Source organism: Aulonocara sp. 'chitande type north' Nkhata Bay, linkage group LG3 (genome assembly GCF_057382095.1).
Source record: "Aulonocara sp. 'chitande type north' Nkhata Bay isolate Kocher_YH1m ecotype deep benthic linkage group LG3, A_spYH_male_GT1.1, whole genome shotgun sequence".
Classification (NCBI taxonomy): Eukaryota; Metazoa; Chordata; class Actinopteri; order Cichliformes; family Cichlidae; genus Aulonocara; species Aulonocara sp. 'chitande type north' Nkhata Bay.
This window is the reverse complement of record NC_141346.1, coordinates 60,629,905-60,642,505: the sequence shown is the minus strand read 5'-3', so window position 1 is coordinate 60,642,505 and position 12,601 is coordinate 60,629,905. Positions and strand designations below refer to the sequence as shown.

The 12,601-nt window shown below is 42.5% G+C and overlaps 2 protein-coding genes across 2 annotated transcripts; both read left to right on the top strand.

Moving 5' to 3' along the window:
* The first annotated feature begins 1,017 nt into the window (after nucleotides 1–1,017).
* LOC147336415 (mitogen-activated protein kinase kinase kinase kinase 2-like) lies at nucleotides 1,018–2,160 on the top strand. Its single transcript, XM_086287089.1, has 4 exons — nucleotides 1,018–1,421; nucleotides 1,501–1,624; nucleotides 1,784–1,842; nucleotides 1,927–2,160. Exons 1-4 carry the CDS (start codon nucleotides 1,409–1,411, stop codon nucleotides 2,064–2,066), a joined length of 336 nt encoding a protein of 111 aa, XP_086143215.1. The 5' UTR covers nucleotides 1,018–1,408; the 3' UTR covers nucleotides 2,067–2,160.
* A 714-nt stretch (nucleotides 2,161–2,874) lies between these two features.
* On the top strand, nucleotides 2,875–12,278 carry LOC147336414 (mitogen-activated protein kinase kinase kinase kinase 2-like). Its single transcript, XM_086287087.1, has 6 exons — nucleotides 2,875–3,203; nucleotides 3,292–3,363; nucleotides 3,439–3,525; nucleotides 3,608–3,678; nucleotides 3,782–3,837; nucleotides 10,748–12,278. The coding sequence occupies exons 1-6, from the start codon at nucleotides 3,017–3,019 to the stop codon at nucleotides 10,833–10,835; spliced, it is 561 nt and encodes a 186-aa protein (XP_086143213.1). The 5' UTR covers nucleotides 2,875–3,016; the 3' UTR covers nucleotides 10,836–12,278.
* The last annotated feature ends 323 nt before the right edge of the window (nucleotides 12,279–12,601 follow it).

Here is a 12,601-nt window from a genome sequence, read left to right as displayed (position 1 = left end):
CTGTGGGCCCACCCTCTGGTCTTCGTCAGCACACGAGCTGCAGTTTTGTAAAAGTTGTAAGGGTGATATATTCTTTTTGGGGAGACCAGAGAGCAGGGCGTTACAGCAATCAATGCGACTGGTAATAAAAGCATGCATCAACATATATAGCTGAATTTTTTTAATATTTTGTACACAATAACAGAATAATTTCAGAAAAACACAAAATGACTGGTGTCAATATTATTTGCCCCACAAAAAAGGTCGAATATAAAACAATATTGCAAATATTGCACAGTTGAAAAAAAAAAAGCACTACAGCTCAGTTGTTCCCGCCATCCTTTGTCCTCCTGTTTCCCCTCCCTCTCCCCTCCAACGACGAGTTTGATGGTGTTACAGATTCAAATATTGGGGATGGATACAAGAGGAAAAACCACAATAACAACACTGGTCCGACCGGGTTGAGTCAAACGATGATTTTAATGATCACACGCGTGGGAGATGGACACCGTACGTAGACAGCATCAGATCTCAAAATGGTGGAGCATTGCTCAAACTCTTATAGCCTCTAGTGGCCCCCACCTTATCATAAAAGCCTAAACATTCACATGCTTTCTCTCACACGGCGCCTAAGCTACGACCTTGGCTCCCTGTTTATCTGCTCCTGCTGAGATGGGGCAGAAAACTCCAGCATGTTCTGTTCTCTTCTAATCAGACCAATAAGGTGATGACTTTCTGCGAACAGTATTTCTTATAACTCAGCAGTATAATGCATCATGAAACAATATCATTCATTCACAATAAATCAGCAGTCTAATGTAATGCAAATCAGTTTAACAAATGCAATAGTTATCACCTTCTTCTAATTCAGGAGAATAATGCAAACTAAAACTACATAATAATTCACAATCTTCAATTAGGGGTCTAACGTGGCATAAAATAATATTATAATACCACATTGGCAAACTTCTCCCAATGTTTCCACTGAAGGGGTTGAAAGTTAAAAAGCGCCGAAGGTTAAGTTAGGTTTGGAGTAAATCATGGATGTGCGCACGTGTTTGTGTGCAGCTTGTAGTGCAAACGTGCGTGCAGAATTCATGCAGACATGTGTAACTGGTCGTTTTGAGGTAGAAAAGAGTGATGCGCGGTCAAGCTGGTAGTTGAAAGTGTCAGTCAGAGTAGAAGAGCATTGTGTAAAAATGCAAGTAATAACAAAAAAGTGCAAGTCATTAATCGCATCACCCTGAAAAACCTGAGTAAGGAGTGCAGCTCCTGATGAAAGGAGGAGCACTGAAAACCAGGAAATGATGTTTCTGGAACAGTCTGATGACTGAAGCTGGATGTTTGAAGTCTCAGTGAACTGCTTGTCTTTTCCCCACAGCTCCTCCCTCAGCGATGTATATGGCTATATGTTCTGAACAATGTGCTGATGTCCGTATCAGGTAACAAACAGCGTGACACAAATGGAGAACATTGTGTCCACTCGATAATATGCTGCTCTAAAAAGGCTCCATCCTGCAGGCAAGTCGGCCCAGCTTTACTCGCACAGCCTGCCAGCTCTGTTTGAACAGAAAGGACATCTGCACAAGAAACACAGCAGCCTGTCGCTCAGCACCAACCGCCTCACTGAGCGGATCAGTCTCAGGTACGACACGCCATCACAGATGCAGAGAAACAGGAGCTGTAGGTGCAGCAGTGTTAATAATGTCATGTATGATGCTACCACTTGATTTTGAGGAAGGAGGATACTGTAAACCCAATTTTGTCTGCTTGTTCTGACCTGGATATTCTCTGTTGGCCACAGAAAGTTTACCATATCTGTAAAGATTCCTGACACTAAAGGTTGTAGGAGGTGCAGTGTAGGTAAGCAATGCCGAGTTACTCTGGTCAGTCTGTTTGTTCACGGAGAACAACTGCAGACACTTAGTCCTGCTCTCTCTGTTTCAGCAAGAAACCCATACACAGATAGTACATATCTGTGCGGGGCTGTCCCATCTGGCCTGGTTTTACTCTTGTGGTATGAGCCTCTTCAGAAGTTCATGCATCTAAAGGTTTGTACAGATATGTCGAACTTGCCACCTGAATAAATGTCTTCCTTTCTAACTCTAACCCTATTTCCACAATGCAAACCAGTCATTAGACCTGAATTACATAAAAGTAGACAGACAGCATATCAAAATCTGAAGCTGAAGAATGTAATTGATTTTTTTTAATAACATATGCATACTTTTTATTCAAGCCCAACAAGATTTTAGAGACTAAATAAAAGAAACGTTGTATAAACGCCGTCCAAAAACACCAACAGCACCTTCTCTGGGTCCAAGCTCGTGTAACTGAATGGTTACCATGTGTTTTCTGTGCTAAAGGAACAGTGTTATCAGCACACAGTTCAACGCCAGCATGCACCATTAGATCACATAGCACAGATAATTGACAGTTTTTTTGTGAATGTCTCGCACATTTCATAACGATAATGTATGTACTGTGAGAACAGAGCTCTGTGTTAAGCCTGTCTGCAGTCCTAACACAGTGCTGCTTGGAGAAACACGCCTGTGTCACAACATTATGGAAAAGTGGCATCAGTCCAAAGACGTGCAGTTAGGGGATGGATGGATCGACGGGTGGATGGATGGATGGATGGACGGGTGGATGGATGGATGGACGGCTGGATGGATGGATGGATGGATGGATGGATGGATGGATGGGTGGGTGGGTGGATGGATGGATGGATGGATGGATGGATGGATGGATGGATGGATGGACGAACAGATGGACGGGTGGATGGATGGATGGATGGATGAATGGATGGACGGCTGGACGGATGGATGGATGGATGGATGGATGGATGGATGGACGGCTGGACGGATGGACGGGTGGATGGATGGATGGGTGGGTGGATGGATGGATGGATGGGTGGATGGCATCGGTTTATCTTTAATCTCAAGATTTAATAATCATACAAGAATTCTGTTGTGCTGTTTTTGACGGTTGTATGAACAGGTTCAGCTCAGGTTTAACAAGCATCACTTAACCATCCATGAGAATTTATTTAGTTTTTTTTGTTTTCCTTGGTGACTGTTTCACAGCAACTCGCCATCAGACTCCCAGATTCTCTTCTCAGCTGTGTGTTGGAGTGAGAGACTGTAGTAATGATAAACCACCAACCGGCCAACAGCTCAGGTTTGATATTATAGAGCTGAACGGCGCTCCTGTTCCAGTGCCAGGTAGGACCGTTTCTGCGTGTCTCTGCTGACTTCCTGAAGCTTCAAGCTTCAACTTGTTGCAACAAGCTTCCTTCTTTCCGTGCATCAGGAGATAGTGGAGCACTCAGAGTCGTGCAGGTAACCCAGCTGGACCGAGACACTGTTCTCATCACCTTGGAAAGTAAGTCCCCTCGCATATTGTGAATCCTTCAAATGTCTTTCATGCTCATTCTCAATCTGTGTACTGTTTGGACAGGAACTGTAAAGATCGTGAACCTGCAAGGACTTCCATCCAGACAGCTGGCTGCAGAAATAGTCTTTGACTTCCCCATTGAAACACTAGGTAGAAATAATGATGTGACAAACAAAGTGAATGAGAGCTGATGTGTGTCCTGAAAGCTGAGTGACACCTCCTGTTCTGTCAGTCTGCTTGCAGGATAGTGTGCTGGCATTCTGGAAGCATGGCCTCAAAGGGAGGAGTTTCCATTCAGATGAGGTGATGAACTAGTAAATTCATCCAACGTTGGCTGAGCTCGTATCATGTGCTTATCATATTAGTTCTAAGTCATTACACATGTGAATTTTCACTTTATGTGCAGGTAACACAAGAAATTACAGATGAGAGTCGTGTGTTCAGAGTTCTGGGAACAAACAGGTATGTTAACTGTATGCTGATGTTAGCAGAGACGGGTCTTCCAGCGGAATCTGCATGAATATTGAAGATACTTATATTGTCTAGACGGAGGAATAATCACACGTGGGGCATCGGCTTTTCACCGGAACAACACTTAGTTTTTATTATTGAACTCTCGCGTGCACTCTGCAGCATAACAGGAAGCATCCTTTCAAAATAAAATCACAACAGATGACAACGAGGGCATACCTATTAACTAGCTCAACACCCCCACTTGCACTCACGTTGTCAGCTTTACATGCATTCCAAAAGAAACAGTTTTTCTTTACTATTTGTTTACACTCCAAACATATATTTCTCAAACTTCAATAACTTCCCCTTTGTTGCTGGCTTTGTCATAACATCGGCCACCATCAGACCTGTCGGACAATACTCCAATATCAAATTTCCAGCATTAACTGTTGATCTCACAAAATGATATTTGATATCGATATGCTTACACCTCTGTCTGTTAACAGGATTCTTTGCCAATGCAATAGTCCCTTGATTGTCCTCAAAAATCTTTGGCGGTCTCTTTTGATGCTCATACATGCTTTGCAACAGTTGTGTCAAGTACAAACATTCTTGTGTTGTTGCTGCCAAAGCTATGTACTCTGCTTCACAAGTTGACAAGGCAACAGTTGGCTGCTTCTTTGTTCGCCATGACACCAAAGTACCTCCTTCATTCAGGCTTACGCAGTAACCTGTAGTACTCCTCCTGTCAGTCACATCCGCAGCCCAGTCTGAGTCACTGTGACCTTGTACTCTCAAATCTTTGTCACTTTTCCTGTAGCACAATGTCTTGTCTTTTGATTGTTTCAGGTACCTTAGAACATGTTTCACAGTAGTCCAATGTTCCACAGCTGGTTCTTTGAAGTGCTGTGACAGCTTACTTACAACAAAACTCAAATCTGGTCGTGTGCAAGAGGTCAAGTAAATAAGGCTACCTACTGCCTCTCTGTACATTCTGACATTGTTCATTTTCTCAGCATCATCATTGTAGTTCAACCTTTGTTCACAAGGAGTTGATCTTGGTTTACAGTCTTGCATTTGAAATCTTTCCAGTATGTTTTCTACATATCTCTCTTGTAACATTTTTACACAATCTTGGGTTTGCTCAAAATCAATACCAAGAAAATGTTTGAGTTTCCCCATATCTTTCATTTTGAATCTTGCAGTTAGCATTTCCTTCACAGTTTTCAAAACCCTTTCATCACTGGCTGCAATAATAATATCATCAACCCATATGATCATGATCACTTTTTCTTTTCCTGTTTTCCTTGTGTAAACACAATGATCTACAGGACTCTGCATGAAACCGTTCTCTATCAAATAGTCATGTAATGTCCTGTTCCAGTTTTGGCCTGACTGTTTAAGCCCATAAAGTGACTTTTCCAGCTTGTAGACCAGTTTCTCATCTGTTTTTCCTTTTACTTCATAGCCTTCTGGCTGCTCAACATACACTTCAAAATCTATTGGTGCATGCAAGTATGCGGTTTTTACATCCATCTGATGCAAAATCAGGTTTTCTTGTATTGCACACTGCATCAATACTCTTATGCTTGTCAGGTTAGCAGTCGGAGAAAAAGTTTCATCATAGTCTATCCCAAAACACTGGTTGTAACCTTTAGCTACGTACCGTGCTTTATATTTTTCTGATCCATCACCACTGTTTTTCTTCACATATACCCATCTACCCCCCACTGCTTTCTTTCCCTCAGGTAAGATTGTTAGGGTAAAGGTGTTGTTCTCTTTTAAGGATTGCATTTCCTCATCCATAGCTGCTTTCCACTCTCTAGAGTTGGGTGACCTTGCAGCTTCACTGAATGTCACGGGTGAGTTACTTATCAGTCTGTAACAGTAGTCTATGTTAGTCAGCACTTGATCATCAATGTCTTCTCCTGACTCATATTCATTTAGATAATCTGGTTTCTTTCTTGTTCTAGAAGGATACCTTCTGGAGTTTTCAGTCTCATCACTAAGTGGCATCTGACTGTTCACTTCTGGTTGGTTGTCAGTATCTGGTTCCTGTGAACTGGTACTGGGGCTTTCCCTGTTCACGTTTGGTCTCTCCCTCACCTGTATGTCCTCATCCTCAGATGTCGTATCAGTTTGTGTTTGCTTTTCCTCATTGTGTTTGGTTACAAACTTAACCAGCCTAAACTTTTGCACTTTGGCGCTGTCTGGGAAATAAACCTTGTATGCTGGACTGTTTTTGTCGTAGCCTACAAAAATCCCTTTTGTACACTTAGAATCCAGCTTACCCTTGTTTTGCTTGTAAGCATAACACTCACACCCAAACTTTCGCATTCTGGATAGATTGGGCTTCCGCCCAGTCAGCAAAAAGTAAGGTGTCTGCCCTGTCCGGTTGTTAAAGCATCTGTTTCTCACGATAGCCGCTGTTTGAACTGCATACGTCCATAATTCCTTTGGTATGGCACTCTCAATAAGCATGCACCTCCCCATATCAAAAAGTGTTCTCCAGCCACGTTCCGCTGTACCATTCTGGTGAGGGGAATATGGGGCTGAAGTTTCATGTCTTATTCCATGTTTGTTTAACAATACCTGGTAACTCTTTGCCATGAACTCTGTGCCGTTGTCTGACCTGATACACTTTACCTTCCTGAGTGGGGCTGTATCGGCCAAAAAGATTTCAGTTGCTTGCATTGTTTCACTTTTGTTTTTGAGAAAATATACAAATACTGCACCGGAAAAGTCATCGGTAAACAATAATGCATATCTGTGTCCATCTCGTGATTCTGGATCTATCGGCCCTGCTAGATCCGTATGTACCAGCTCGAGAGGTTTCTCAGCTCTCCTGTCAGGGTTTCTATTCCTAGTCTGGACAAATTTTCCCTGAATACACACCTCACAGTTCAAACTTTCTTTGTCAGTTTTCCCTTTGATTTTCATACCTTCAACCACATTTTGTAGCTTCAGAATGTCACTATGATTGCAATGTCCCAAAATTTCATGCCATGTCTGCACATCAAAACAATTATTACACTTATCATCGTACTCACTTACAGTCTCAAGGTAATAAAGTCTGTTGTGCTCATGGATGTGAAACTTTGTACCGTCTCTGTGTTGAAGGACGTTCCTTCCTTTCTTAAAGATGATAGTGGCTCCGTTCGTGGTGGCCGCTCTCACAGAGAAGATATTCTGTGGAAATGAGGGAATGCATAGGGCGTCTTTCAGTGTTGTTTTACACTGTCTCCCTCTGCTGTCAATCAAGCACACCTCTGCATCTCCTCTGCCTTCAGCCACTCCTTTACACCTGGTGCCATCAGCTAATTCCACACAGTGCGTTCCCGGCTGGAAGTCGTCATTAAATTTCTTGAACGCTGTTTTATCATTCAGGATGTGTGATGTTGCGCCAGTATCCACCATTAGGCCTTTGGTCCTGATGTCTTGTGGCTGTTGAGGTGCCGCGTAGTCATCGCTCATCCGGAAGACATAGGTGTCGTCGCTCTCTGCGTTGTCGCCCTCCTCCGAGGCTGTGCGTGCTTCATCATTCCGTTGTCGTCTCCTGCAAGTCGACTCTCGATGGGTGTTGCTCCTACAGTGACCGCACCACTGTCTGTAGCGGCATGCTCTGGCCTTGCATCCCCGTTGGCCACACTTAAAACAGACTATGTCTGACATGTCTCTCCTGTGGTCATTAGCAGCTGCTGCGGGTCTCACGCTGGGTTGCACTCTCGCCTTCATGATGTTATCCTCTTGTTCCATTAAGCGCATTTTCTCAGTGTCCTCATAGCTGCGGAGTTTCGTTTTAAATTCCGCAAACTTGATTTCTGATTCACTTTGCGTAATGTGAACGGAAAAAGGTTTAAATGTTTCTGGTAAACCTTTTAACACCATCGCTACAAGCAGACCATCACTAAGTGTCTCTCCAGCATTTCTCAGGGCTGTAATAAATGTCTCTGCGCGTATGATGTACTCCGTGACGCTCTCACTGCTTGCTTTCTTCAGAGAAGTCAGTTCGGTATAAAGGCTGATAATTCTTGGTTTACCTTTTCCTGCATAATAGTCTCTTAAAATTTTCAGTGCCTCGCGTCCATCATCGGCAGCTTCTCTCATCACGAGCGATAAACTCTTATCATCCAGGAACTGTATTAACTCTGCATAGGCCTGGGCATTCTTATCTTCGTCGTCCTCATCGTCGTCATCACTTTTCAATATTGTGTCTTTTAGACCTTGTAATCTAAGATGTCCAAAAAATTTTGTCTCCCACAGTTCATAATTCTTCTCATCTCCGTCAAAAACCAACCTTGCCCATCGGCCACTGGGTTCACCAGCACGCTTATTCATGGTGCTAACTTAGCACGCTAGCCCTCACCGAACACGCTGTACTTTGCGACTTTTCTGGTGGTAAACTTTCCCCTGGCGTAGCTTCAATGTTTTCCTGGGCCCATAACCTGTTAGCAGAGACGGGTCTTCCAGCGGAATCTGCATGAATATTGAAGATACTTATATTGTCTAGACGGAGGAATAATCACACGTGGGGCATCGGCTTTTCACCGGAACAACACTTAGTTTTTATTATTGAACTCTCGCGTGCACTCTGCAGCATAACAGGAAGCATCCTTTCAAAATAAAATCACAACAGATGACAACGAGGGCATACCTATTAACTAGCTCAACAGCTGACAAGAGCTATTAATCACTGTGAGAAACTAGTAATCCTAGTACATCAGAAGTAATCAGGATAGTATTTTTCTTGATACTATTGTTAATAGACCTGGAAGTGATTTTCAGAGTAGCATGTGGAAGTAGCATGAATACTGCTAGCATTAATGGTAGCATTAAAGCAGGAGTCACACTAGAGTGTTTGTTCTGTTGGTTACTCAGATCCAAGGATTTAGGAAATGCAGCCTATGTGTTTGCATGCAGCCCTCCAAAGAAAAACAGCCATTAAAGTTACCAACTACCGTCTACCTGACACTTTGTACAGAAAACTACTTTCCTTAGTGCTAATTTTCTTTATGCTAGTGCCAAATCACAACAATAGTCACTTCAAGACACTGTATATTTTAATATAAAGGCCCTGCAATTATGGTGCACAAAGGTGAAAAACTCCCTTTTAGCAGGTGAAAACCTGAACCAGGCTGGGGGAGGGGCGGGCATCTGCTGCGATTGGTTGGGGGGGTGAGAGGAGGAAGACGGGACAAAGACAATCTGGGGAAGAGAGCCAGAGAATATTCTCAACTAATGATTGAATGCAGAGAGGTGTTTAAATAGATAGTGAGTGAAAAGGGCGACTGAAGAAGAAACACTTGGTGCATCACGGGAACCCGCCAGCAGCCTAGACTTAGGCTAACTAAGGGAGGATTCAGGGAAGAAAGGAAAGTTTGAAGCCTAATGTTAAAAGTAGAGAGGGTGTCTGTCTCCCAAACCCAAACTGGAAGCTGGTTCCACAGAAGTGGTGGCTGTAGTTCAGGTGGGGGAGCAGGTCACCTACTCCCCGTCTACATGCCAGATATCCTGCATGAAAGTTGCTCTTCGGTGCATCCGTCAGAGTATGAATGGGTGTGAACGGGTGAATGAGGCAAGCTTTGAGTGCTCAGAGTAGAAAACCACTATATAAGAACCGGTCCATTTACCATTTACCAAGAGGGGCCTGGAAACCGAAGGGTCTGGCTCCCATTTTACTTTTAAATACTTGGAACGAAGTGCTCTAATGGGGTGATATGGTACTATAAGGTCATTAAGATAAGACAGGGGCTGATTATTCAAAACCTTTTATGTGAGGATTTTGAATCTTTTATTCTGGATAAAACAGGGAGCCAATAAATGTTCTGTTTCTAGTCCCTGTCAGGACTCTCGCTGCAGCATGTTGCTCAGAGCAGTCTGGAATTGATTTTTGACTAAATAATTAAAACTAATAATAATATATTACTATATTATATTACTAACAAATCCAGGACACCCCTGTTGATCCAGCAGCTCTTAATGAAGTTTGTAATAAGAATCGTGGTGAGTTCATTAGACATATTTCACTTTTCTTTTTTAAATCAGTCATTACTGGAATCATCTGAAGTGCAAAAACAGTGGGATTATATATGAGAAGGACGGACTCAAAGACTGTCGTGTATCACATATATATTACATCGATGTCCAAAATCAATGCATCATTAATGAAACTGAAACAAAAGTACTGAATTTCATGTGGAAGACCAAACCTCAGCATTCAGGAAAGTCTTATACAGGAGCAAAGATAATGGACGTTACCCGGAGTTTTCCACTGTGAAACCAGGAATAACAGCTTAAAAATGTTTCTGTGATCTAAATCATTGTCAGCCTGGCAGGCAAATAGCGTGGACACCAAAGTTTGTGAACGTGATAACCTGAGAACAAAGACATGTAGGATTTTAAATCGGTACCATAGGTGTGTCTACTGGGAGGCTGAGGCTTAGCGCTGGTGGCTGCCAGTACTAAGTATTATTATACAACCCTTATTTTAGTTGATCTTATCTTCTTTCCTTGTGTTTCAGTTAGTTTTTACTCAAACTGGGTGTAGAAGGAATCCCTGCAAAGGTTTCTTTTTCTTCTGTGTTATGTTTTATGTATTTCTCAGCTCTTTGCTTCCTTTTTTCTACTTTAAACTTGTTTGTATGCTGGTGTGTAAATGTTCACACTTATCATAAAGTTTTAAAAAGTAGTAGGCGTGGTGATGAGCAGGAACAGGAGTAAAACTCCAGTAAGTGTACCAGTACTGTACCAGTGTGTAGCATTAAAGTCAAACTACAGTGGTTGTAGTATCAGTAGAGTAGTGTTAGTACTAGAGGTGGGAGGAGTAGAAGCAGGTGGAGGCACTGGCTTTAGGTTAGTACTGCCTTTCTCTGGTTCTCCTTTACAACTCATCTCCTTCTCATTTGCTGACAATGTGCAGAGACATCATCCTTCAGAGCACACCGACTGATGACCCGTCAGCACTGAGCAGCCTGTACATCCTGACAGGACACGAAAGCAGCTACTGAGAGAGGACACGGGGCTCATTCGACGGTGTTACCAAAGAAAAGCACAGCCTGTCTGTAACTGTGGGGTGGAAACGATGCTCTGTTTCACTGAGGCTGTGCCAGGAAACGGTTCAATGCTGGGAATGACAAATGTTAGGAAGGTATCCTGCTGACTGTCCAGCCTTCACCTGTACACAAGACACCTGTCAAGGTCCTCGCTGGGGTTATAGTTGATAAAGCTTTCTAGCTTTTCTTGTCTATTCAGCTTACCTGCTTAAATCAGACCTTTCTGTTAAAGCTAATGCAGACTCCACTGATCCGCCCGCTCAGTGTGGACGGGAGAATAACCTGAACATGGCCTCTGGGACATCATCATACTGATGTTATGAAGCGCTCAGTCAGGTTTTCTTCTTGATCAGACTGAGGGGCAGACTGAGTGTGTTTTGGTGCCTCAACATTCAGTCATATTCTGTAAAGCCATTTTCTGTCTGCATGCTGCACATAACCTCTTTGGACCAGAGTGCTGTGACACCTACACCTTACACCTGCAGGAGCTGCTCGGCCATAGAAAGCTGCTCTGTGAAGTGCACGGCTTTTTTGCCAGTGTTGATTTTATGGGTTTAATGTAATAACTAATTTTTCACATCATCGTCTGAGTCGTAATCCCAACGAGGAAACCTGGAATGTAAAACTTGATGGACGCTCCAGCTGAAGAGTGAAGTGTCAGACTTTTAATGGATCTTTCAAGCATTAGCGTACTTACAATGGCAGAAACAGTGCCACGTCTAAAGCATAGGAGCCATCTTCATCTCATTCTTCCCATTTCATGCAAGTTTCTTCTCATCCTCAGATGGACAGAATTTGGTTTGCTGACTTCATTCAGTCACACCATACTAGAGCATAAAAAGTGGAAATAAACTGGTCAGTAAGAAAGTGTGATGCTTGAAAGTATAGCGTAAGGACAGCAGCAGCACTGCATTTACAGCTGATATGATGACTTCAGCATCTTTAAAGAACTGTGAAGGAATTATCAGTGCTAACACAACCTTAAGCACGTGATGTGACCGCATACACTGCTTACACTTTCAGTATCCTTACTTAAAGAGAACATCTCAGAAAAAAGTACAGTTAGCAAGAAGCTTTGAGAACAAGGCAGTGTTATTGTATGCTAACCACCGTGGTGGTGTAGCTTGTCCTGATAAAAAGTGAATGTGGTCACATTATACTTGTTAACTAAAATGAAAAAATAAAATAATTCCACTACATGGGTAAAGATATTTATGATATTTATGGAAAGGATACTATAAAAGTAACACTGGCCTTTCCATGAGAGAAACTTGAAGTACAGTATGCATGTTGAGATTAATGTTTGTTTAATATGTTTTTGCTACTATGTGAAGATGTGATGTTATTAACAACACAGAATAGACAGAAATAAAGATTTTCATATCTCTTGGAGTTTTATGAAGAGTTTGTTGGGTTGTTCTTCTTTGAATGTGTGGATCGATGCTTCTGCGATTTATATCTTAATCCTTCAATTTGTAAAAAACATTTTGAATTCCGTTTGAGAAGATAAATGAAGGTTCTTGCGTTCAAGTGGAGGCTCTAGCAGACTGAGAAAGTAACTGCATAACTGGTCAAAGGAGCTTGTAAAGAAAAGCGTCTGGACTTCTTTAAGTTACTTGAAGACGTTTCACCTCTCATCCGAGAAGCTTCTTCAGTTCTAAGGTCAAATGGTGGAGAGTCCCAGATAACTGCATAACTATGTTATTCCTGCACACATAGCA